Source organism: Sander lucioperca, chromosome 1 (genome assembly GCF_008315115.2).
Source record: "Sander lucioperca isolate FBNREF2018 chromosome 1, SLUC_FBN_1.2, whole genome shotgun sequence".
Taxonomy (NCBI): Eukaryota; Metazoa; Chordata; class Actinopteri; order Perciformes; family Percidae; genus Sander; species Sander lucioperca.
The window spans coordinates 25330156-25358020 of record NC_050173.1 but is presented as its reverse complement, the minus strand read 5'-3'; the positions used below and the strand labels follow the sequence as shown (position 1 = coordinate 25358020).

General features: G+C 39.6%; 2 protein-coding genes across 3 annotated transcripts in view; one reads left to right on the top strand and one right to left on the bottom strand.

Annotated features, from left to right (window-relative positions):
- The window catches only part of maea (macrophage erythroblast attacher, E3 ubiquitin ligase), a 97171-nt gene that overhangs the window by 42519 nt on the left and 26787 nt on the right, over window positions 1–27865 (top strand). The window lies entirely within an intron of this gene.
- ctbp1 (C-terminal binding protein 1) lies at window positions 931–27393 on the bottom strand. Of its 2 annotated transcripts, XM_031302783.2 has the most exons (12): window positions 26931–27393; window positions 16029–16183; window positions 14097–14241; window positions 12785–12888; window positions 12270–12372; window positions 10121–10245; window positions 7661–7750; window positions 6905–7035; window positions 5651–5778; window positions 5093–5207; window positions 3688–3910; window positions 931–3617 (listed from the first exon to the last, which is right to left on the bottom strand). In XM_031302783.2, exons 1-11 carry the CDS (start codon window positions 26968–26970, stop codon window positions 3715–3717), a joined length of 1332 nt encoding a protein of 443 aa, XP_031158643.1. In that variant the 5' UTR covers window positions 26971–27393; the 3' UTR covers window positions 931–3617; window positions 3688–3714. The 2 variants fall into 2 exon arrangements, with proteins under 2 accessions (XP_031158643.1, XP_031158646.1); XM_031302786.2 differs by lacking the exon at window positions 931–3617 and having other exon boundaries at window positions 3691–3910; window positions 5060–5207.

Sequence of the window (27865 nt, the reverse complement as noted above, 5' to 3'; positions counted from 1 at the left end):
GTCTAACCAGCTGCATTTGAGTAAAATAGTAGTTAGAAATGTGCCAACTGTTTTAAGCACTTGTTAAGCACTCTGTTTTCAGTTCGTACTGCGGTGACAAAGGTGATAAAATTAAGCACATCAATGTCAATATGCATACTAAATTGATTTACACTGTTGTCTTGCAATGCAGTCCACAGGACTAACGATTATTTTCATTATTGATTAGCCTGCCGATTATTTTCTAGATTAGTTGAATAATCAGCTGATTTAAAAAACATCAGAAAATAGTGAAAACTGCCAAAAGTGACACCCTCATATGTTTTGTTTTGTCCAACCAACAGTCCAAAGCCCAAAGATATTCAATTTACCACAGTACAGGACAAAGGAAAGCAGCAAATTCTCACATTTGAGAAGCTAGAAATATCAGTTTTTCTGCGTTTTTGCTTGAAAAAGGACTTGAACGATAAATAAATTGTCTTATTAGTTGCTTCATTATATGTCAACGGCCTAATCAATTAATTGCTTTAACTCAACTATTCACTAAAAACTATTTTAACAAATTGTGTTCAGTGGTGCAAAATTCAAAACACAAAGAATAAAATCTTTTGAGAAACCTCTTTGTCAAATTTCCAAATTTTTAAATGTCAGTCACAGCCGGATTGACCTCATGTCTTGTATCCTTTCCAGTTTCTGGTATACTAACTACCAAAATAGTATACACAGTGTATGCTTTAAATAATTTGCACACAGCTTTCAAACTCTCATGTTTACCTGCAGCAGCTGCAAAAGTAACTTTGAAAGGACTTAAGTGCAGCATTTGGTGATTAATTTTCTTCATTTATGATCAGCATATGCTGGCTATGCTAACAGGAAGCTTTACGTGAAGCCATGTTGTTAGAAACTAAACTATCAAAACAAATTGAGGTTAGAGATGAATAAGACACAAACTTCACCTTTCCACAGTTTATTTCCTTTTAAAATAATTCATACAAATGCATACAGTCACAAACATATCTTTGTCAGGTTGTCAGTTTTGACCAAAAATAATGATATTTACTGTAGAATATAGAATATGTATACTGTATATTGCTACGCCTACTACTTACTACCATAAAGGGGACCAAAGTAGGCAACAGTGGACTGTGTGTTACTACCAGGGATGGAATTTCAAGGAGCACCTCGAAAAGCACTTAAAAAACTAGTCTTTTGTTTTGTTTTTCACTTATGGCATCCATCGGTTTGAATGAGGAATGCTTATAGTTTATATCAGGGAGTATACGCAAAGAGTTTCTCCCCCACATAACGACAGGCATCTGGTATGAAAAGATTAAGAGTAAGATTCAAACTATTGCAAGCATTTTGGGGCTGAAATCTGACAGTGATATTTAAATGTCACCTCAGTACCTTCTGTACTAGACAACCCTTCAGATTCTGGCCAGTAACAACTCAGAAATACTCTCCAATGGGTCGTGAAATTTCCATCCCTGATTGCTACTTTTACTACCTTCCCATGAAGTAGACCAGGTAGGCAACAGTAAACTGTTTTTACTACTCAGCTGCTGGTAGAAGGGGATCCTAAAAGCACAGTCACTTAGCTGGCCTGCTAACATCAGCAACGTGAACTGGAATAAATATTCCCGATATTTTACTGTTGACGTAACATCAGCATCTTGTTTACCTGGTGGGAATGTAACCAGTAAAAGCATAGATAACTGGTTGAGTTTGCTAGCTTCGATTTGAAGTCTAGTTTTTCTAAGCTAGTTCTTAGTTGTTGTTTTTTTACATAATGTTCAGTTGTGTATTTAGATGGCAGTCTTTGTAATGGTGCCTTGTGGAGCGTACTAGTCACCACCCCTTCTCCCAGTGCTGCTTTTTTAGACACAGATACAACCAAGTCACATTGACACAGGCAGGCAGAACACCATACAGTATGTACACATAGACACAGAGGCCACTGAGGGTGGTTAAACAGTATACTCAGGAAGGACCCATCATGAAATGTTAAAGGGATACTAATCAGTTGGTTTTGACATGCTATCATGAAACGCCTTTAGTTTGTTGAAAGTTTATCAAACTGACGAGCCATAGAGTATTTTAAAAAGTCTTAACAGGTCGATTTGGGAGTGGATTAAAAATATGAACATTTGGTTTGACCCCTACCTTCAAGAACACAACTGTTCCTCATCACTCAGTAACCATTAACTGTCCTTGACTGGATGTGATATGAGTTTAACTTCACATAGGAACCAAAAAATGTTGTTTGCAGAAAGCAGAGCAGTTGAATAATTGATATATATAGTTTGTTGATGCAGTTTTTCACAAGTCAGTTGGCTGATTTGACAGATCCATAGCATAGCATAAAGCAACACACAATGTTGTGCATCATCTGTAAACCTTGGTGTGCTGAACTGTTCATGCTCCATGACTTGGAAAATGAATGTGTGTTAAGAGTGGAAGTACAGGATCGTTAGACATGAAGACGACAAAGATAATAACTTTTTATGAGACTGTTTCTAAAACTGTAAGCTGCTACAAACTCTCAGTGCATTGCCTTGTCCACAACCTGCTCCCAACCACTCTTTTTTTTAAATTCAAATGGTGACTAGGGATGAAGTCGTCCCAGCCAAGTATACCATTACACCACCTCCCTACAGCCTTTCCTCCCGCAACCCCCTCAATTTGGGTCAAACATTTACATTAAGTCCCAAGAGCAAAATCAAATGCCCCTTAAACATAACAAAGAAAAGCAAACATTAGATAAACTTTAACTCTTGTTAAAGTTATTTTTATCTAATGTAGCAGGACACGAAAAGGCAAGCAGGTAGAAAAACAAAAGCACTAAGTGGCATAAAAAGTAATTGAAAAAAGAAAAGAAAATATATACCAACTGCGGAAACTTAATTTCCTGAGATGGTGTGCAAAAAGCTGCCTTGTTTTTTTTGGGGGGGAGGTTCTTAATTTGGGGACACATAAAACAAAAACAGATATTGTATTCTCAACCAGTTTGGCTACATAGAGACCCTTTTTTTGTTAAGACTGGAATACAAATATCAGTATCTTCTTGGCGTAAGTCTAAAAACTGTACATAGACAGGTTACATTCATTTCATAACCTACTACTTTTGCTTGTACATCAAACTAAGGAAAGGACACAGAAAAAGAGAGAAAGACATGAAACCCGCCCCTCTAACTTTGGACACACTACAGTCTAAGACAGCAGAATTGGATTCTGTATTTTTTTCTTCCCAAATCAACAGATAGATTTTTATTTTTATTTTTTTAATTTTTTTTTTACTTCTGGCAGAAACTTGACCATACTGTAGTTGTTATGTGAAGATCAACCTGTGGATCTTTACAGTCTTTCTCAGGACCTCTGGTTGCAGCAGAGGACAACTGTCTTGCTGTTTGATTAGAGCATCTGACAGCTATCCACTCCTCTTCATCATCTTATTTATCATCATATCAACTTGATCATCATCAACTTCTTCTTTGGAGTGTGAACTGGCTGCTGGGAACCAATTTGCCAGGGGTTGTGAATCGATTGTTATTGGGACCTCAACCTGTCCGTCTGAAACTCTGTGAACCTGTCTGATAACAACTTGTCACTGGGGAACTTATCACTAGGATCCCGGTTGCCGTGTGTGTGTGTGTGTGTGTGTGTGTGTGTGTGTGTGTGTGTGTGTGTGTGTGTGTGTGTGTGTGTGTGTGTGTGTGTGTGTGTGTGTGTCTGTGGCTACAGTTGGTCATTTGGATGCTGCTCTCTGTCGCCCTCTGGTGGCTTGACTGTATTTTGTCCAGGGGACGGGACATGAGGAGGGTGTGTGACAGCGGGCGGAAGGGTGTGTGTAATGGGCACGGCACTGGGCACAATGCCTTCAACGGGTGGCGGGAGGCCACCAGCTGGCAAGCTCACCGCTCCTGGGGGATACCTGAAGAGGGAGAGGGTGACAGAGAGATGCAAAACTGAGTCATCAAAGTACAACTGAAACTAAAATTACAAATGTGACCTTGTTTTGACCTGCGTAAACACATTGCAGTAGGCCTCCATTAAAATTAGACAAGCCGATTGATTTTTAACATCTATAGCTAAAAAGCTACAATAACAGAATACTTTGACATTAGTTTTGTAGCCCACTTTAGTATTGCACCACATAAAGTTTGGGGACTCAGAACAGACACATTTTTAAAAATGATTAAAATCAAAGCAGCAGAGGAAAATAAATTAAGACTTGTATTGCTAAGTATGGATCAAGCTCCATACAAGTCTTTTTTTATAGTGTTTTTATAAATGTTGACGTCTTTAAGACTTTAAGCCCTCTGTTTTGCATCAAAGGGTTTCTATTGAAAGGTTAAGCCAATATAGAGTTGTGCTTGTATTTTGTGTAACATTGGTGGAAAGAGAAGCAGTCTATTTTGGCAGGAAAGATGGGATTGGATTTGTGCAACGTCATTTTATCCCCAGCATCAACAAAATACTGAAGTTAGGACTACAAATAATGATTATTTTCATTCTCAATTAATCTGCAGATTATTTTCTCAATTGATCAATTATTAAATCTCAGTAAATGGTGAAAAATGACCATCACAAAGCTTCAGAGCCCAAGGTGACACTTTCAGATTTTCCATTTACTATCATATGTAAGATATAAAGGCAAATCCTAACAGTGGAGAAGATATAAACGGCGAATAAAATGACAACCAATAATCACAATAGCTGCAGATCACCCATTAAATTGACTAATTGTTGTTTGCTGACTAATGCCTTGATCAGCCCTCCGTTTGGTCCTACAGATCAGCTGAGGACATCCCTACTGACTGACAACAATGTGTTAATGTGCAGCTAATCTGATGAATGCATTATAACCTGGCTGAAATGTGGCCAAACACTAGCACTAGCACTCTCTTATGCTGTGTGGGTATTATAACAGTAACACAACAGTAACATGCACTATATATCAGTAATTACATTTAGAAAACAATCTGCTGTCATTCTACATTTCTAACCGTCACATAATGTATTTTCAAGACATTTAGACACTTTACCAGGGTTTGGGGGAAAAAAATCAAACTGCACTGACCACTACAGGTTTCTTTATCCTGATGATTATTACCTATAAGCCCCGTTGAGCTCGGGGTGGATGGTAGCTGGGTCAACTCCTGCCCAGTGGTTGTTCTGGGAGAGGAACTCCTTATTCACACAGTTCTTTAGACTGTCTGGGACACGACCTGACAAATAAAGAAAAGGAGAAAAAGAAAAGGAGAAATATGAAGTGTTAAAACAGAAATCTAGAGTCTAGTGTTCTACAATTCACACTGGGGATCTTGGTAGTGTTACTGCATTACATTTCAAAGCAGGTGTGATTTCATTAACCAAATTTCTACAGAGACACAAACGTTAGACAAAATTTAACAGGCCAATAGTAAAAAGACCACTGGGGGAGCCACTGGGGGAAAAAAGGAGAAATGGGAAAGAAAGAAGAAGGAAAGGAGGTAAAACAGAAAGAGGCAGATTGTGAAAGGCCTTTAAATCTCTCCGTGCTAAAAGACTAGAGAGGATAGTTTATGCTCAACTGCAGCAGAACACCTTAAACCACTCTTTTTAGACTTGTGTTCTCATTTTTCAGCAGGGGTTTTCACACATAGTGTGTGTGTGTGCGCGCGCGCGCTACCTGTGATAGCCCTTCGGATCTCCCTAGCTGCCTCCTCTCTCATCTCCAGCGATGCCTGTTCGCTGTACCAGGCAGCGTGTGGGGTGCAGATCAGATTGGGAGCGTCCTTCAGCGGACCCTGACTGAAACTGACACATGTACACAGTGCAGTCAGTTACAGCTGCAACAAGATTATTTCATTTAGTGTTGACTAATTTCTAGATTATTTTATTTATGTAATTCACAAAAACACTTTATCATGTATTCCCTAAAAATAATTCCATCCTACTGTATATTATATAACACAGTATTGGAGTAATAGTAGTAAATAGTAGTGGAGTAATATTCCACAATACAGTATGCTCTGCCTCTGCTGATATACAGATAGATAGATAGATATAACAAATAACAACATTACTCTTTATGTGAAAAAAACTAGGGCTGTCAAACGATTACATTTTCTTAATCGCGATTAATCGATGAATTTCTATAGTTAATCGCGATTAATCGCATGTTTTATCACATGATTAAAATTCTATTATTCTGCATTTCAGAACTGTTTTTAAATACATATTAACAATGGAAAGCCATTCTTACCAGTGTATCTTGATTGGGAATCAAATGAATGCAAAGAAAGTGACTTTATGAACTTGATTTTAAGATTTGTATTTGTTTATTATATATTTAATCTAGTCACACATTTGAATTTAACAACAACTTTGAATGCACCACGAGGCTGTAAATTACCAGTTTCATTGAACGCACCGTCTGTGTTTTTCCGACAACAGCAGCTGCAGATTGTTACATCTCGGTGTCGGAATCCTCTACAGTGAAATACAGTCACACTTTACACCGTTTAGCGTTAGTTGTCAGCATTGTAACCGTGTTTAATCCAGCTACTAGCTAGCGGCAGGATAACGTTAGCTGCTGTCAAGTGTAGTGTTAACTAGCGTCACGTGCAGCGATGCCTGTAACGTCTGTTTCAGAGCATCAGAGAGAAGTGCAGACATATCAGTGGCACCAGAATGAGGCACCGAAATCCGCGTTGCTATTCCTGCAGCAGCAGGATGTGTTACGAGGAAGTACGGCAAAATAGTAGCCTGTTAGGCACGACGCAAAGCTGAGTGAAGTGAAAATAAATTAATAAATGGCGGCATGCGATTAATACGATTAAAAAAAAATTAACGCATTATGCTCGACCCTTAATCGCATCGCGATTAACGCGTTAATGCTGACAGCCCTAAAAAAAAAACCATAAAATCAGTGGGTGATTACCTAAAAGGCTCTGTCTCATGAACATCCAGAGCAGCTCCACGTATCCTCCCCTCCTTCAGGGCCTGAGCCAAGGCCTTCTCATCCACCAGACCCCCCCTGGCCGTGTTCACCAGGAACGCCCCCTGGCGCATCTTTAACACACATAAACACGCATTCAGTCAGTTTGAAATACACGATAATTAATATAATATTAATTGTTCTCCCCATTAGCTAATTGTCTTTAAAATGTATGGCAAAATAAATTTACACCCACACAAAAGCTTAGAAAGCTGTTGTTCTTTACTTTTCTCTACTCTCAGTGCAAAGATTCCTAGTGAAACCTAACCATAATAATAAACATGTGCTACATTTTCTTTTCACTTGCCGCCCTCCAGCAAGGTCAGAAATAATTAAACGTATAGCCTGTGTCTTGGGATGAAAATTGGCTTTAGGCTGAGCCCTGGAGATGAAGGACAAACAGAAATTTGTGAGTGTATCAGTCATCATATGAAGTGCATGCAGTAGATAACATCATTCATCTGTATGTAGGTAGTGAGCTTCCCTGGGTACCCACTTCCCTTTAATATGTATGGCTATGGGATGTAGTAGATGATGTAGGGATAAATAAATCATTCAAGTGTGTGTATGTGCTCAGTCATAAGTGTTTGTGTGTGTGTGTGTGTGTGTGTGTGTGTGTGTGTGTGTGTGTGTGTGTGTGTGTGTGTGTGTGTGTGTGTGTGTGTGTGTGTGTGTGTGCGCACGCTGCTGTTGCTCCACCTGTTTGATGGTGAAGTCATTAATCAGGTGGTGGTTATGTTCGTTGAGGCTGCAGTGCAGAGAGACACAGTCAGAGTGGAAGAGCAGGTCCTAAAGAGAAATACAGGAAAAGATGAATCCCAATCTTCTATTTACACTTCATATGGTTGCTCACTACTACAGGAGCTTTAGAGAGAGAACCAAATCATGTTTCAGATCTTCTGTAAACCAATTCTGTTTTGCATTTTTGTAACCGGTCTTACTATATATCTTTATAACGAATACAAGTGTTATTATATATTATTGTTTTTTTATTAATTACATTGTCACAATTACTGTAAATGTGCACAAGAGGGCGTCATTCCTTGGCTACATACAGAAGGCACAGCAGCATAACAGTAAATGCACATTTGTCATGGTGGAGGTGGAGAAAGCAGTGTTTTTGTCTGCAAAGAGAAAAAGTGCCAATAGATTTTTTTTTTTTTCCCAGTAAAAAGAATATTTAGTCTAAATTGGTTTAAATTCCATGGTAGTGCTGTGCTGCTAAAATCCTAATGGGAGTCTGGTGTAAATGATACTTCAGTCGGTGGCAGTCAAATCTCGCTGTCATACTGGTGTTACGGTGCCATGTCATTTCTCTGACGCTCCATTATTCTGACCTCTCAATAACCCGAAAAATTCCCTTTGGTCCTACAGCCCACTAGTCCGACGTCCACTAGCGATATTAGGCTACGAAACCTTTTTTGGCCAGGCGTCCATGCTTACGCAAGGTAACGTAACCCGATGTGTACAGGTCCTATCCCCTGACCAATCAGCTATCCTAACCTTAACCACTCGGGTTAAATGCCTAACCCCAACCAATCAAGCTGCTTTGTAGAGTGGGTCTTGGCGTGGCCATAGTGGGATTTGTAATTTCGCCACCAGCGGGACGTCGGACCAGAGGCGGCGTCAGCCGATTTTGCTGGGGCTTCAGCCCCGAATATTTTGAGTATAGCCCCGAATGTATTTTGAGAAGTTGAGTGACTAATATGAAACCGGACAATAATAATGTAAACGTGCCTGATCGCCTGGCCATTCATACCGGACGCTTAATTTCTCCACGCCTGTCACAAAGCGATCCCTCCTCTCGGCTCTCTTTCTCTTTCTCTCTCCTTCCGATAGAAAGAGACAGGATGAGTAGGGAATATATATATGTGCCTATATGTGGCTGTGTGTGTGTGTGTGTGTGTGTGTGTGTGTGTGTGTGTGTCTCTCTCTGTCCGTCCGTCGGTCTCTCCCTCCGTGTGCCTGATCGCGTGTCTCGCTTTGAGAAGTCAAGACTACCAAAATCACCATGAACCTACAGGGAGAATTCGCCCGCTCAACACGGGTAGGAGAGACTAGACCGCCGCCGCGGTACCGACTCATCGAAGAGCCGGGAGATCAGATAAGCAAAGCCCATGACGTGTTGTTGCCATAGCGACTGCAAGCAACGGTGATACTTTGTTGAAAGCGCAACTTTTCAAGCTGAAGCCAAGAAGCGCTCTACCATTAGGCTACATTCAAGTTAAAGTGGTGTGAGAAGTGGTTCAACTTAGAAATTGCAACTATAAGCACTCAGCTCTATTAACCTTGCATTACAGTGCTTAGGCTACATGTTTTGGGGATGAATCTAATGTGCTGGTGTTTCTGGTTGTTGCATGCTACAAGGTGTAAAGGGGAATCTAACTCCATAAGGGAGTGAACACGTTTTGAGTATAAGGTGAAAGAAAAGGACAACATAAGTTTAAGTACTCCTCCACGACTCCTCCAAATCTCAGAGAACACAGATGGGATGAGTTATATTTTGAATGTGCACAAAGTTTTGAACATGAGCAGAAATCTTGCTCGAACACATCTGAAATATTACAGTCCAGGGGTTTATTAATTCATTAAAATGAATGAGTGTATCATTGAGGTGAATAATTGTCATATGCACATTTAAGGAGGTTACTTCCCCAACAAAAGATGCAAAAGAGGAGGGAAGAGTAAATGATGCCTAGGCTACATGTGTGCTGACTCAGATATAATTAGGACAGTCGATCCAAAGGAGAATAAATAGTTGAAAGCAATACAGAATGCCTGAGAGCCTTACTGCAATGGTTTCCATTATGTTTTTATATTTGGATTGTAATCTATGTTTCCCTTCACATAAAGATATTTCCAGCATAAATTGATTCAGAAAAAGGTAGAAATAGGTGCATAAAAATTCACCTGAATGCAGGAAATGAAGTGTTTAATGTTCAAAATTTGTTCAAAAAGATTTTTTTATTCTGTGTTCATACAAATATAACACACAAGTGCTGGAAACTATTTGAAAGTTGCTGATTTCTCAAAAACAAAATGGCCCTACTCATACTCAGGTGTGTGTGTGTGTGTGTGTGTGTGTGTGTGTGTGTGTGTGTGTGTGCGTGCGTGCGTGCGTGCGTGCGTGCGTGCGTGCGTGCGTGCGTGCGTGCGCACCTGTAGTGTGGTGACCCTTTGTAGTCCCAGGGATCTTTCGACACCGTCAGCCAAATAAGGGTCATAGAAGATCACATTGAAGCCGAAGGCCTTGGCGCGCAGGGCTACAGCCTGGCCTACTCGACCTAGAAATGGATGAATACACACAGTCATGAAGGCGCACAGACATTAATACACACACAGGAGCCTTTAGACAAATTGCATACACATAAATACACATTCAAATAGAACAAAAAACAACTTTTTTACAGCTGATATTTCTTTTTTTTTTAGGTTTGCCTTGTACAAAATGACATAATTCTCTGGCTACAATACGTTTGCTCATTATTATTGAAAAAGCTTCCAGACTGTACAGGGAAGAGATTTGCATTCGGCTTCTAGTTAATCCGCTTATATTTTATTGGCATTAACTCCTTAGGAAGCCAATTTAGCTGAGCTAAGGACAAAAATGAAAATGGAAAAGAGAGACAAATCCTTTAATTAAAAACTTCAGTCTGACCAACCTCTATCAGACAAAATGAACAAAATAAAAACCTTTTTAGGCGTGCGACCAGCACGGCTCTATGGATGGTGTATCGTTCAGTCAGTCCACCACTTAAGTCCAGCCTGAAATATCTGATCAACTATTAAATTGATTGTCATTAGATTTTGTACAGACATTCATGTTCCCCAAGAGGATGGATCCTAATGACTTTGATGATCCCCTGAGTTTTACTCTACCGCCACCAGCTGATTCACATTTTGTTTAATGTCTATAACTATTAAATTCAGTACAGACATCCATGCCTCTCAGGATGAATTTAATAGCTTGAAGTTAGTGCAAGTTTCTATTTCTACAATTTGTTTTTTGACAATATAGCTGTCAAACCAAAGACATTTCCATCAGCCTCAGCCATACGTTCTATTTAGTGCTAATATGTGATGGAAGAAGTATTTGGATCGTTTCCTAAAGGGAAAGTATCAATACAACAATGTGAAAATTCGCTGTACAAGTAAAAGTCACGCATTTAAAATCCTACTTAAGTAAAAGCACAGAAGTATTGGCTGTAAGATGTACTTAAAGTATCAAAAGTACTCATTCTTCAGTAAAATGTCCCCTGTGACTGACTGACTGACTATTAGATAGTTAATACTGATGCATCGATGTGTACGCAGCATTTTACTCCTGTAGCTGCTTGAGGTGGAGCTAGTTTTAACTGCTTTTAATATAGTTAGCTAGTTTAGTCCAGTGGTTCCCAACCTAGGAGTCAGAGTTTGGTCACTTTAATAATGCATTGTATTTTATAAGCTTCTCATATGTTTTTAATGTAAAAATCGTAATCTGAAAAATAACTAGTAACTACACCTGTCGATGATGTAATGTAGTAAAAAAGTACAATATTTTTCCTCTTCCTTCCTTTTCCATGTAGTGGAGTAGAAGTATAAGTATCATAAAATGGAAATATCCAAGTAAACTACGGGTAGTAAATGTGCTTTCCAGTTACTGTCCACCACTGGTGCTAATTAGCAAATATGAGCCTGCTAACAGGCTAAACTAAACATGGTAAACATTATACCGGCTAAGCATCAGCATGTTCCTATTGTGAGTGCATTAGCCTGTTCACGTTACCATTTAGCTCAAAGCACTGTTGTGTCTACATACAGCATTACAGAGCTGCTAGCCTGGCTGTAGACTCTTTGTCTTGTTTTTACAACATTATGCTAAGCAGGTGTCACTGCAGAGGCAAGGCAAGGCAGCTTTATTTGTATAGCACATTTCAGCAACAGGCCAATTCAAAGTGCTTCACATAAAACATTAAAGAGCAGTTAAAAACAATTAAAAATATAAAACCCGATAAAATACGAGAGTAAAAGTTACAGTGCAGTATAGGAAATGAACAATTATTCAAAGACAGGCAGCATCGAAAAGATAGGTCTTCAGCCTTGATTTAAAAGAACTGAGAGTTGCAGCGGACCTGCAGTTTTCTGGGAGTTTGTTCCAGATATGTGGAGCATTAAAACTGAACGCTGCTTCCCCCTGTTTAGTTCTGACTCTGGGAACAGAAAGCAGACTTGTCCCAGACGACCTGAGAGGTCTGGGTGATTTATAATGCAGCAGCAGATCAGAAATGTATTTTGGGCATTAAGTCATATGTATGTCGTGACTTACCGAGCCCTATAAGTCCCAGTGTCTCTCCTCTGATCCTCGCTGCTCCTGACGCTACCTCTCGGATCTGCTCCACGCTTTGAACCCGCGTGCCCTCCCGGAGAGCCTGGCATGAATAACAAATCATTATTACATGCAAATATCACACAGACAGCAACAACATGACAATTTAGACACAGTCTAATCCAGTCTGCACTTAATGACCAAAGTCTAAATCCCTTTGGATATTGTGATCATGGTTATAAAGTATAAGTCTAAATAAGTATTACTTATAACTGATTTGAGGAACAAATCATTTTACTGTACCTCTTCTTACATCAACGTCTTTCAAATACAGCAACATTCTAAAGAAAATGAAACGTTTCAATTTTGCTGATTTGTCATTAGATAATTATTAGTAATTGTCGAAGCTAAAATTGTGATAACTGAATGTACACCTCTAGCTAAGACATTTAGAGTTAGTTCATTTAAATCCAAATTAATTTCAGCCCATTTATCAGCCACACAAGGACACAAACCTGGTGCAGCCAGGTGATGCGTCGGTACAAGGTGAGGATGTGACACAGTGTGGAGTCCGCCGTCTCCTCCACCGAGGCTGCTGGCATATTGCACACAGCTATGCCTGTTGGACCGGAAAGCAGATAAGGATTAGTAATAGCTTTTTTGGGCCATTTGATGAAGTTTGGGAAAAGCCATTTTATTGGAGAAGTGCAGACTTAAGATGTTGTTTCAGCAACTTTTTCTACAAACGCTACTTGCAACTTTCAAATTGCAGAGCCTCTTGGTGGAGGATGATAGGGGATGTTCTGGCTGTTGCAGGACAGACATGAGTTTTAATAAAAGGCTTTACTGATTTTTAAATACAAATATTACTGACTTGTTGCAAACATGGAAATACCTAACAGAAAAACGTTTTGGGAGATTGGGTGAATTAGCTGTTGAGCATTGGTGGAATGTAACTAAGTACTGTGCTTACGTAGAATTTTGAGGTAGTTGTACTATACCTGAGTATTTCCATTTTATGCTACTCCATACTTCTACTCTACTACATTTATATGACATCTTAAGTTACTAGTTACTTTGCAGATTATTAATACAAAATATAAATCAACTAATAAATGATTTACTTTATTTACTACGAGTAAGATTTTGAATGCAGGACTTTTACTTGAGTAATGAGTAAATATAGTAGAAAACAAAACTGTCTATTTCTTATAGCTTGTTATGTATGTATATAAATGCAATCACAACAGTTAGAACAGCAGACATGTTGCTTGTAATTGAAGGAAAACGTGTAACTAATAACATCAACAATGGCTCTTTTCCATTTAAGTGTGCCAGTTATCTAGCCCAGCATGCACTCTAAGCTTGACTCTGGCTCAAATAAGAAACTGGCAGCCTGCTGTGAAAGGTGCTATCAGTAGCTCTGGGGTTAAATGGCGAGTAGTTAAAAGTCATGTGACTAAACATGCCATTTACATGAACTATGTTAGTAAACAAGCATTCTGGTTTGAGCTAAATATATATATATATGGTTGCCCTTCTCTAAAATAGTTCCAAACATAAACATGACTACGATATCTACATTTTATTAATACTGGTGACCCATATTACTATAACACTGTAGGCTAAATAGTAGCATAGGGCACTGGAAGCAAATGATCGACAGAGATACATGGATGAATGGTGGTGTTAAAGGATGATTTTTATGTACTTAACACATATTGACATTGTAACAGTTAAGCAGAATGGTGCAGCACATGGCCAGTACAGACTCTCACTGTCTGCGCGTGCGTGCGTGCATGCATGCGTGTGTGTGTGTGTTCTCACCCAGTTCCCCGGCAGATTTGATGTCAATGTTGTCATAGCCACTACCGATGCGGACGATGATGCGCAGAGCTTTAAACTTTTCTAGGTCTTCTCTCATCAGAGTAATGGTGTGGTACATCAGAGCTCCTACAGCTTCATTCAGCACCTGCACAGACAATTTTTGTTATTTAAATCATAGATATATAGCAATATGTGCTTGTGTGTGTATGTGAAACATCTAAGTTTGTGCAGCCTTACTTAACCTGTGTGTTTGCAGAATAATATGATTGTGCTTTGAGTGCACAACAGTACATATGGACAAAATGTAAAGCATTTGTTTGTGTAGGTGTGAGCAGAAGTTGAGTGCAGCTTCCTGGAAATTACTTTGAGTGAGCAACCAGTTCACAGTCACAGCGTTTCCATAAACTCAGTATTCTTCAAAATTAGTTTTTTTTTTCTTCAGGAAATGCTGTTTATATCATTCTCACATCCTGTTCTTTTAATATCCCTGCCAGCATGGAATGACCGCTTTTCCTGAATATTACCATGGAAACTAAATTTTTGTAACCACAGGAATCGAGAGAAGGTGTCTCTGCATCTAACAAAACTGCCTCATATCAACAGGAATCTTACTCACATGGGATACTCACTGGCTCCTAATCAGGATGACTGTTTGTTGTTTTAATTGAAATATGAAATACAATGACTCAAAAGCAAATCAAAAATTGACGATCTCATAGAATGGGAATATGTGACGTGTGTGGAAACCAGTTAAGTCATCTTTTAATTGGTTCTCAGTTAATCTTACAGTCCTTTTCTAACGTTGCCAGCCCTCTTCCTCGTGTGTGTAAGAGAGGATGAAAATGACATGGGGTTCAATTACAATAAAGAAGCCCTTTTAATTACACAATGAGGTGGCTGTTTACTAGAGAGCCAGAGAGAAAGATAGTGAGCGAGGGTGAGCCATCTGTTTCTTCCACGCTGTGGCCTACTGAGCGCGCTCACAGAGAGAGTGTGCCTGGCAGACACCCAGAACGAGACGTAACCCTGCCAGACATATAAAGCTACTTACAATCCATAGTGGCTGTGGCAAGATCTGAGCCTGACCCACATTTTAAGTTTGCTCTCTTCTTTAATTTTCTTTCCTTATTTTTCTAATTAGTTATGGAGTTTTTTTCTTTAGATTTTTTTTTAAATGTGATTTGCATTTCTGCAACTAGTACTAAAGTTTTGCACATCCTTAATGCACAGCCAGTATTGTTTTAGTAAGGCAACTTCTTCATAAATATATGAGGGAAAAGAAGGGACTGGAGCACACGGATGGATTTGCAGCCCTTAATTGTGCAAACAGATTGTTTTGGTTGGTTGATGGTTAAATATACTTAGTAAAATCATGAATTCTTGGCTTGGTTCCAAATCTAAATTTGTGCACTAACATGGAGCTTAGATTAAGCTGATATTGGTAGAGCAAACACAACCGTGAAAAAAAGGTTGATTTGGTACACGTCCGATATATTAATATTTATTTGATGCAGTTCTAATAGAAAACTACACATGATTGAAATATATAATTATTTCTATTGTTCTCAAACTTTAGCCTTTTGCCATTAGAGCAAGTGCAGCTTTCTGAGTTGGCTTCAAAATGAAGTACTAAGTCATGATATCACGTTGATTCAGCTGTGATGAGCACTGCTGCTCATGTTAAAAACCCACTTCTCTCATTGTTCATTTCATGCAAATTTATGTTGTTCTCTAAAAAAAACTTCTATCTATACTATCATCTATCAATTACAGCAAAGGTAAAAGCTTTATGGAACTGCTTGCTGAATCCCTTACCCCTTATATGATTGTTGCATTTATTAGAACACATCAAGATAACAATATTCTCGGGGCAGGTTATGATCTTACTTACAGTGCATACATGTGTGTACATGATCTAGTTAAGTGTGTTACCTTCTCGTGGATCTCCTGTGTAGACTGAGCGTCACAAAAGGCCACGGTTGCTACGTCTTTCAGGATGGGCATCTCCACAGTGCAGTCTCGTCCGTCCAGCAGCGCCACCAGCGGGCGCGGATGCATGGGCCCATTCATAATGGGTGGCCTGATGCCTACACAAAAAAGAAAAAGTGTCAGATGAGCAAAACAAAAGTGGCAATGAAGAAGATGGAAAATACAAATACAAGTCTTCATTGTCAGAGGCAGCAGACTGATCTCACCAAGTGGCGTATGTATGACACGCCAATTCGTATGCCATTTTGGCATGTTATCAAGACGCATAATGGTTTTTAGCGTGTTTATCAACGCCGTTTGGCCTCCATTGACCTACATTACATGTGAATTATCGCCGTAGTGAGTAGTATGAAAGGACGGAGGTTAGTTGGGGTGATGGATGGGTAATGAATAAAACACAGGACTTTCACCCAGGAGAGCCGGGATCGCGTTCCACGTGTGGCATTTATCAACCGTTTCTTTTTTTTTTTTTTTTTTAATAAAGCCTTCCCCAATGTTCTTTTCCTAAACCCAACCGTTTATTGTTTCCCTAAGCGTGTGACGTTGGTCAACGTTGTGTTTTTGTCATTTTTTAGTTTTACTAAAGCCTTTCCCAATGTTCTTTCCCTAAACCCAACCTTTTTTTTTTTTTTACACGTGTGTGACGTTCTCGCAACAGCACGGCACATTTCTCGCGATATGTTTACATCCGCTGTATACAGCGTAGACATACACGCGGATAGCTCAAAATGCATACAGATAACACGCCATTTGGCTTTAGGAAAGTGGCGTGTATGTTTACGCAAAGTCATGATGCCATGTTGGAGGCATTGTAGAATTACATTTTATCAGCACATTTTTACACCTGCACAACAGCAATCTTCCACAGAGTAATTAGAAGTCTTGTATTGGGGGAAGTAATTTATTATTACAGGCATACATTAATTTGCAGGCTCATATCTTCCAGCATTTCTTGTTGTCAGTTATGAAATCTAAAACTGACGATGATATGCCGTTTCTCCTGGGTACAGATGATGTCCTGCTTCATCTGCATCCCATAATGTTTTTGCTCCAGGCTGATACAGTTACTATGACAACTGTGTAACAGTAAGCATGGAGTTATAAAAAAAAACCTTATTACTTTTAAAAGGTGTTATTGCTCCAGTTCACTTATTACCAACTTTTTGATGAAGTTTGCTGACTCTTTGAAACAGGCAGTAATTAGGAACATGGATGAGGTGGGTACACCAGGTAGGCTGGTAGAAAATAGTACAGAGTACGATAAACATGCCCTCGAAAAGTGCCCTCAAACGTTAAGGATATCCCTGTAGAATTAAGATAAGAAAGCAAAAAACACAATCATAATAAGCATACTTTTGTATTTCATCCTGTTCACACTGTTTTAATTACGTAGTCATATTCATGGAAAATGTAAGTGCTCACCACTGTGCAACACTGAAAGGGACTCTGGGAACCATTTACTTTAGAAAAGTCAGACTTGACCAGAACACACCAGCATGCAGCCTGAAGCTCTAGATTATGTCTCAATTGTCTCTTATGTAGCATATCTTGTTTGAATGTCTATGTCTATAATTGAATGTTAAATTATGACAACATGCAACAAAAATGTGATATTTCACAGCTCAAAAAACATCAAAATGTCACTGAAAATGATAATTCGGTAGAAATGGGTTAGGAGGTACAGCAGTTCAGGAGATGGTAAGATACAGTATGTATCATGAGAGACAGCCAGTATTTTAAATCTGACTGAAATCTGTCGATAAAAGAGTGAACCGCTTTCACATTTTATTAAATCATCTCTTCAGATTAAACCATTACCCTGAGTGTGCTGCCAGGCCTCAAAGGAGGATAAGTGGCATTTAACAAGGCAGATATGCCTGACAGCCCCACTAGTGGGCTGTTGCTGAGGTTTAACAAGAGCAGTGGTCCATGGGAGTTGCATTTATTAGTTTTCCTCCTATTTCCTCCCACTGCAATCTGCTTGGATCTCTTGGTTTATCTCTCCTTTCAGGTAACTGAAGGGTTAATCATTCCTTGTCCATGTCTATGTCCATCACTGACGGACATAGACTGAGAACAAAGGCATCTGAAAGACAGACAGATGTAGATTTAAAGGGAAATCTAAGGCAGTGTATGTAACTGGGTCTCCTTGATGTGCAAAGTTTTGACAGCGCTCTAAAACACTGTAGATGAAATAAGTGCAGAGTTATGCCTGTTATTGCTGATGCTGACTGTACCCATCACTCATCCCTGACTTTTTTCTCCATCTGAGACGTGCAGGCTGACATCTCATATCAGTAACCCCTTCTGTCATTTCACTCAAAATATTCCCCTGTAAAAAAAGAAATTGTGAGATGAATACACAATTGGCATTCCCTCAGTTTGAGACGGTTTTCCAGTTGCATGGGCTAACGTCATGAGAAAGTAGCCAAATCATTAAACCAGTCATTTCAAAATCAGCATTCTACGGTCTCTACATTGTTTTGAATGCCAAGGATCCCTGAAAATCAGACTTGTAGACAGAAGCTTGGCAGCTCCAAACCCTCAAATTAGATTGGAAAACCTGGGCAGGGTAACTGAGAAACACTCTTCCCTCAACAGCTATCATTAAGTAGCCCCTGAGCCATATAAATTAAAAGAAGAATCCCTTCCGGAATCATACCCTTTCTACCAGCATATATCATATAGCATATTTATTTCTGATTTACAGTGCTTTCCAGTTTCGTTTTTGTCATGAAGCTTTGTACTTTACCGGTTTTCTTGTACTTCATCTATTGTATATTTCTACATAATTTACTGAGTTCACGCTTCCCTGAATGCCCTTTCACAATCTTCAGAAAAGAGGTGTTAACGTGATGCATTTACAATGATAAAAATGCACAGGGATTTTCTGGTTTATTAAATCCCTTTTGCAAATGCAACATGACTTGTGGTTGAATGAGAAAGAGACATTTCAATCTGAACATGAAGAAATAAAAATTAAAAAAAAAATATATATATATATATATATATATATATATATATATATATATTTCTTGAAGCTGCACTTTCATATGGCTCTTTGTAGTTTTGCTTATTTAAAGCTAATGTACTTGCACTTACTACTTGTCTGGAGTTTGCACCTTCAGGGTTGAAAGCACTTATTTGGAAGTCGCTTTGGATAAAAGCGTCAGCTAAATGACATGTAATGTAATGTAATGAATCTGTCTCTTCTGCAATCGATCGATTTCTTCTTGTATGACTGTTAAGCATTGGCGCAAAATAGTTCAGCGAGACACCACTACTTTCTGATTTTTGAGGCCTGGTATCTGTTTTAAATAGCAACATGTTTTACAGCTGATAAAATAATTGTTGTTGCATGGACATGATGTCACATCATCTACATTTAGCCAGTTACTAGTCGCTGTTATTTTTAGGCAATTTTCCTTATATCTGCTCCGGTGGTGCAGCTCAGTGAATAGAAGGTGGGAACTGTGCTGTACTGGGCACCTCCCGGACTGAATATAGATACATAAAGTATAACTTCTGCATGAATAACATGAATAACAAGCAGGGAGGTACTGAAAAAAGTAGCATGCAATAATCTTCCCAGGACAGATGTAGATGGATGATCTTCCTTTTTCTCGTCGAAAGTAAAATCTAAAAAGATTTAGCTCAGACTTGCAAATTGGGTGATTTTTCTTTTTTTAAAACAGACTATCAGTGGTTTTCTCTGTTTTTCAGTGAGTCAGTGTGCATGCATGTGGAAATAATGTATACAGTGCTTATACATGCATGTATGGTTCATGCTCCAGTGTGCTGCAGTGTTCAGGGGTTTGGCTATAATAGAAATGTATTCAGAATCTGGTAAAAAGGGTTTATGTTATATATTTTATAGTGGCAGGCGTTCATTTAAATTTAAAGCCACCTTGATTGGAATAGCTTGCCTGGGTCACTAAAGGCCCAGACACACAGAGCCGACGGCCAAACGTCGACAGAAAAGGCAGTTGGACTGATCAGTCTCCGCAAATTGGTCAAAAAAGTGCCTCGGAACACACCAAAGCGACGAGACGTAATACGTCTCCATAACAGCAGGCGGCGCTAATCTGTATTGTCGCCCAAAAATGAAAACCGGCAGCTGATTGGATGAACGCGTCACGTGGGTCTGGTTTCTTTTACTAAAATAGTAGTTTCTGAAAACATTTTAAGCGAGAAATAGGCCATGCAGTTGCTGAATCTGTCTTCATTTGAGATCGACAAAGTTTAAAAGATTTTAGTCAGATTTTGAGAGACTCTAGTCACGCTCATTCCACTCCCCTTTTCCGGGTTAGCACTCTACCAACCAGATGGGTCATGTGAGTCTGACTGCCAGCCGTGCCCGCCTGCCGATTATACATGTCAAATCGGCCAAAATGAAGGACGACTGCCCTGTGAGTGAATGTATATGTTGTACTGCAATGTCTTGTCTTCTGTACTGTCCAGTCCTACCGAGGACCCTCTCGAAAATGAGATGACACTTCTCAAGAGGTATTCCTCGTACTATAAATAGATATTGAAATGTTTTATATTTGAAACGTCAGCATTTAGATTTGATGTACTTTTTTTGTTGAATACTTTTAAAATACCTCACTGCTAATTTACAATTATGAGCTATTTTTAAACCTGCATGCACATACTTCCTGCATGTATCAGGCAGCAGTAGAGCAGAGCGTGGGAGAGTATACAAAGAGCCATGTTACTACCTAAATTAGTAGTTGTAGGTGGATAGGGTGGTGGCATGTTGTTTTAGTTGCAGACATTTACAGGTTTGACCCTCATTAGCAACTTAGAAATGGATCTATATACTTATTATAAGCACCTGTATTGTATCTTTGTTAAGGGTAACAGTGTGAGCTAAATGTCTAAAATCCTGGTTTTGCTTACAGCATTTTGTAGTACTGACAACTTGAACCTTAGTGTATGAAGATAAAAGCACTTCCTATGTGCTTCCACTGTTAAAACAAAACTAACTATTACTAACACTATTATTTTGCAGCACTCAGATGCTGCAGAGAAGCAAAGACACCCCACAGCTTGGCACAATCCTTCGCTCAATTTCTGTATTGTCTTCTTATCCTCATCGTCAGATTACAGCATGAAACCTGATCTGGTGAAGCAGCCCCCACAGCACAGTAAGACCAATAAGGTGAAACTCAAATCCTGCTCACAATGCCTCATGTGAGCTGGCAAAACATTAGCTTTCCATAATAGGACTTGCCTGGAGGCCATTGCACTTACACATCAATACAAAATCAATGGTGCATTGTTGAGAAATTGGAATTCAACAACAGCAAAAAGTACTCTCAGGCCTTCAACACAACCGTCATTGTAACTCATATGTAATCATAAGTAGCACACTCGCCTGTAGGCGCTGCACTCTACTGTATTTTGGCCTACAGACTTTTTTTAAAGCTTTCATTTAAGCAGAACCTAATGGGAATAAAGCGTGATTTAGTGATGCCGTGTGTAATCAAGTAGGCATGATGGTCACTTGCACAAAATAAGGAAATCTGGTCGGTCTAATCAGTTGTGAAGCAGAGTGGTGTTTTTGGAAAGTAACAGAGATGCCAGACATTTCTCCGACTCACACTCGGTCAGAGTGAGGGAGGAAATAGCTTTCATTCCAGCACCAAGCATGACCTTGGGAGGACCAGCACTACTGACTGCTGAGTAGTACTATATGATAAAACACCCATTCATTCTATCTCTGTCTCCCCGACACACACACATACACAACATCAGCACAACACTGTGAGTAATAACGCACGCTCTCTATTCCTAAATCAAATCATGTATTTTCTGGCTTTCTTGCCACATTAAACACTCATTAAATTCTTCTAAGAAATAATTGCTTAGACTTTACTCCTCTGAGTTCCTAAAATCTAAAACCCTGTATTTGGTCAACATTTTGAGGCAATGTAGTAGTAGTGATTTGCAGCCACGGCAACATAAAAAATGGGAAGAAAAATCATTTGGTGAAAATTGTTCATGCAAATAAATTAACATCTGCATGGTAACAACTCTGCTTTTGCAATATGTGCTTAAGGACCTGGGACTCTAAATGACACCCACAATATGCAAGCTACGTCCCTCAGGGAATTTGTAATCAGACCAAAATTATGCTAAAGTCGTTTGACTGACATTTAGAGATGGAAAAAGCATCTGCCAATGACTGCTGGGACTGACTCACGCAAGCCAGTGGGAAAGCCCGGCAGCCTACCTGTATCCTAGCGGTCATTGACCAGCTCACGAGAACAGCTGGATTTTTTGTCCCAGAGGAACGAGGCAATGTTTTCAGGACTGTCATTCAACAGAGACAATGTCAAAGATCTGCGATTTTTGTTTTAAAGTGTGCAGGTCACTGAGAAATCTGCCGGCCTTAATAAAGAGTGATCTGCCAAAACAAGATGTGAGTCCGTGGTTTTGAACGACACTAAAGAACCACAACAGTATGTGAAACCACCCACTCTAATAACAAGGGGTTTCATTTCCAGAGCATCTGTGGGTCTAGTTTGATATAACAAACATTAAACTATAAAAAAAAAACTGTTGAGCTGAAACAATAAGTCAATTAATCAATTAGTCAAAGTATTGTTTTCTCAAAGAACTAGCTTGAAGTAATTTGTCACGCAAAAATTTCCAAGATCCCCTAGTTCATGACACACAGGCCTTTGAAATATTATGGTCAAAGCTTCCTGAATCAAATCTCCTTTCGGCCCCTTTTTGAGTTAACTGAAAGTGACCCTCTGTAACATGATACATTCACATTTCAGATACAGATATTTCAGTGTTTGTATTTTTCGCTGTGCAGAAAAGAGGAGAGTGTTTGCTGTCGGCACCTGTGATCAGTCAGCCGCCTGCAACTGTAGCAACCCACCACTGAGCCACAGCACAGCTGATTTATAATGTCACTGGCTCTTCTGCCATGCAGCAACATGGCGTGGTGAAAAAGCCCCTGTATCCTCGTCTGTCACCCCCTCAGCGTTGATCTCGCCATCCCTTCTTCGCTTTTGTCGATTCATTTTTAGATCTCCATCTCTCATTTCAGTCTTGTTTACCCAAGGCTTTCTTTATCTCCCTTGCCATTTCCCTTCTTTTCTCCTGTCCCGTCCATCTCTCTAGCGATAAGAAAAGCCACGTTTTCATATCATCGCTGTATTTATATGCTTGAAAACGCCTGAATGCCCGGTTCAAAGTGTTCAGGTAGCATGGTGTTTCTGCTGTCTTTTGTTCTTTCTTTTTGTCTCTCTCCACCCACACTTCAGCACACACACACACACACACACACACACACACACACACACACACACACACACACAAACTGGTTTACACACACACACACACACACACACACACACAATACAAGGTCTTAATCTGCAGGTACTGTATCAGCAAACCAGTTCAAGGTTTGTCAGCTTTTTGTTCTCAGCACTATAGACACAAGCAGCAAAACAGACAAGGAGATAAACAACTCAGGGTATACCAGCAACCATTTTTGGCAGCAGCTTAGTTGTGGCGACCAACTCAGAGTCAAAGTTTGAATATGCAGATTTTAGCTCCAGGTGTACTGTTAATTCATCTCTTTGAATATTTACTGATCTTTCAGTTTTAAAGCAGTTCTACTTGCATTTTTTTGTTAGAAAGAAGGTGAACAGAGACCAGCTATGCTTTGAAAACACACTGTTCAGATTTATACCTATGCAACTACATAGGTCTAGATCAATAAAGCTATACAGTTAGCAGCCCCCCACACACCCCCGCACTGAATCAGATACCATGAGAGTCACAGACAACATTGCAGGCTGGACATGCAGCCTTTTCATGTGGTGAGAAAACACATCATTTCTGTTAAAAATAACTAATTACATTAAATTTTGTAGTGATATATATTTTTTCAACCTCTAAGCTTCTGATGGTGATGCAAACTTAGCAACCTGAAAAGAGGAAAATAGCACTTCACCACTCTACATATCAAGTGTGATGGGTGTCACCAGTAGGCACTGCTAATTTGTGAGATGTGATGAACCAAAAAGGTTGAGAAGCACAGTCTTAAACAATACTTGCCCTACATGAACTACTACATTTAAATACAGGCTTTAACTGGATTATTGAATAGTCATCTGCCTGTTATAGTGGATTAACTGTTAATATGCTGAAGAAAGTCACAATCATTTTGAAGGCTGAATTGGATTGGGGTCAGTTACTCTGGAACAAATGTGCCCCATTAATGGATTATTAAGGCTATGAGGCATCTATTGTATTATAAATTAAGGGGTCCCAAATTGGCATCCAAGGACCCACAGGGGGTCTTTAAGTCGGTTCCCCATCAAAATGAAATGTTTTTAATTTTACATACTTGTTCCATTTATTAGTCAGTATGGCTGTTTATTACTGTGAATATGAATAACTTATAGTTGAGAGGATTGGGATGCCTAGATGAGATTTATTTTATACTCTACTTACTTAACTATATGTGATCACAGCAGCTCCACAGTCAGTCAGCAGTAGCAGATGTACATACTGTACACATTTAGTCTACCATATTTATATTTTTTTCAGATCTTTGATGAAAAAAACAAGGTGCTGATTTTAAACAATGAGACTGTCACTGTTTAAAATGATAGAATGAATAAAATATTACAGTTAAAACATTTTAGTGCAGACAAATGGATATAAATTTATGTCTGATGACATCAATAGCAAAAATGTGCCAGCTTGCAGGCTGCTGTCTCTAAGTGCCTGCTACATGGATAACAGCTGAGCAAGTTGTCTCTAGACTCCACTGATTATGTTGACATATAAATTAATAACAACTACAAATAACTGTCATGCTCCTCAATACATTTTCCTTTTTGAATAGTGTCCAAGTGTAACTAATAATATTGGCTAACTATCATTGCATATGTCATGCCTTAAAATACCCAGCCTCTCAGTAGCGGCTGGTACATACTTTACTGCTGCTTCAATCGAAGCTCAAGCTTTTTCTTGTGTGCATTAGATATAATAGACTAAGCCTTTCAATGGTTGTCAGTGCGCACACTCTCTTTGCCGAGCACTTAATGCTTAATAGATTTCTCAGTGCTGTCAATTATACCTGCTTAGGTGTCTTTTTTATTTTTTATTTTAAAATAGTCAGACTTATGAGTGTCAGCTTATTTTAAATGCTCAATTCAAAATGCTCATTTGTAATGGAGGTGTAGTTCCCAGTTACCAGTGTGCAAGTGTGTACAATAGTAGGCACAAATTTATAATAAAAAAAACAACCTCTATTTAACATCCTCACAACAGATCTGTAGTGTTTTGGATATGTAAGGCTTATGAAAAGTGTTTTATCTTAAAGACAAGACAACAAATAATCCACTGCACCATTGTACAGGTCTGTTTCATGACGTAAATTAATAGTACTTTCAAGTGTGAGTGTGTGTGTGTGTGTGTGTGTGTGGGGGGGGGGGGGTCATGTTGTCATGTCACAACATGAGCAGTTTGCTTCAGTTCCTTCTCTGACATAATAAAGTGTCTATATGGAACCTTCTGGTGGAAACTGCCAGGACAGCACAATCACATTACTTGTTACCTGTTAATCAGTTTGTAAAATCATCCAATATTAAATTCATACACAAGTCAAATTATGCAAACAAGTCTCCAACTGAGCACTTGGATTACATTTTAGTATTTTGTTTAGCAAATACGATTTATATAAGCGATTATGGGAGAGTGACTGGCGAGTGTTTGTGTCAGTCATCGAGGCCTTTCTAATCAGATCAGACATGAATCATCGCACCCATCAATCACCAGGGACAACAAACTGATTTTAAAAATCAGCACAGATCCTATGACCAGATGAGTTGCACAATTATTGACTGGCAGTGATTTGTGCATGAGCATCTTAAAAAGGGCAATCCTTCCTGAACCATAATTCTTAGTCGTTATTCCTGTGACCTTGGATTCTTCTAGCTGTTAGGGCATAGTGTGGGCGGATGTGGGGATAGCTCCTCGAAGCAAGTAAGTACAAGAAAAAAACAAGATCAGAGCTGCAACATATTCTTTGATGTCATCAGGAGACACAGCCTGCAGCCTGTTGATGACATCACAGATTACAATCCCTACAGTTTCTTTTGGGATAAAACGACTTCACAAACCCAGATTTAGGTGACCACAGATACAATGCTTCAGCTTTAGGGTTGATGATCATTTATCCTCACACCCTCCTCTTCCTGCTCCACACCCAAACCCCCCGCCTGCCCCCCCCCCCCCCCCTTCTTATTCCTCAGCCCTACCTTGATCCCATTTTTCTTCCAGCCCCTATCATAAGTACAATCTGTCACCTGCGTGTGAATCCGGCTGTGTGCATGCATGTGTATACTTGAGTGTGTGTGTGTGTGTGTGTGTGTGTGTGTGTGTCAAGGCAATTACTCTCCGTAGAAGAAGCACAATGAAAGGGAAATATGTGTCATGTCCTTGCTAGCCCTCGAGGAGAGACAGATCTATTTCTGTCGCCACAAATGGAGGTGTTCAAGCAGCCTTCAATAGCAGAGATTTGCCTCTTCTCACACACACACACACACACACACACACACACACACACACACACACACACACTGGGAGCTAGAGAAAAGGCTAACCATTCAGAGAGGCTGAGCGGTAAAAAAGAGAATAGAGTGAGCGAGAATTAAGAAGAGAGGGAGGAGGAGGAAACGGAAAAAGGGAGAGGAAGAGAGAGAAGGGGGAGGGGAAGAGGAAGGCAGAATAATGTACACTGAGTTCATAAATATTGGCACAGACACACACACATAGTTCCCACATAAAAGCAGAGTGCTAGTTGTTTACCTAGAGGCATGCCTTTGTTGAGGAGATGTGAGCTTCCCATGGTGTGTTCCCCAGCTGGCCAGCACACAACAGAAACCTACAGTCTTCACACAGCAGACATGAACAGGAATCCAGTCAGCATATGGCGGCTGTGGCCAGCTACCTCGCTTCCCTTAGTCCTTCTCCCAGCCCCTTAGTGACAAGCATACACATGTGCTCCCCCTCTTCTCTCTCTCTCTCTCTCCCTCTTCTCTCTCTCTCTCTCTCTCTCTTTTCCCTCCCTTCTGTCCCCTTTGCTCGCCCGCTCTCTCTATCTGTCTTACCCCTCCCTCCTTCTCTCCCTAGCGTCTCTAGCTACCTCCCTCCCCTCCCTTTCTCACTTTCTACTACAGCAAATCTCTCTGTCTTTCCGTCTCTCCGTCTGTCACTAAAAAGAAACGTGCACGCACACTGAATGCAAGCACTGCTGCATTTATGGGAGGACAAGAGAGTGTAAAAGAGATGGGGGGGGGGGTGTTTGAGTAAGCAGGAATGGGGAGGAGCTTACGCTGGCCAAAATTCATCTTTTGTTTCCTGAAAGACGACAGGGATTAAAAAAAAAAAAAAAAAAAAAAATGAGTTATGCAATTACAAGTCTGTAGCAAGAGGGGAAAACTTGATCTATTTGACAAGAGGAAAACAATTATAAAGCTTTATTGTAACAAGTGGGAACATGTTATGACACTTTAATCAGTGTGTGTTTCCCCAACCAAACTTAACTGCTGGTTTCTAATTTTACTGTATGAGCTTACTTCTGCAATTATACATATTCAGATCTGAGAGTGCTGGCTTTCTTTCAGGACATTTAAACTTGAAAATTTTAAGTTTTGACCATTAAACCATTCACACTTACTAAATTCACAATAATAAATAAAACATTGTATTGGAAGGTTTTCATGGATCTAGAATTTCTATAG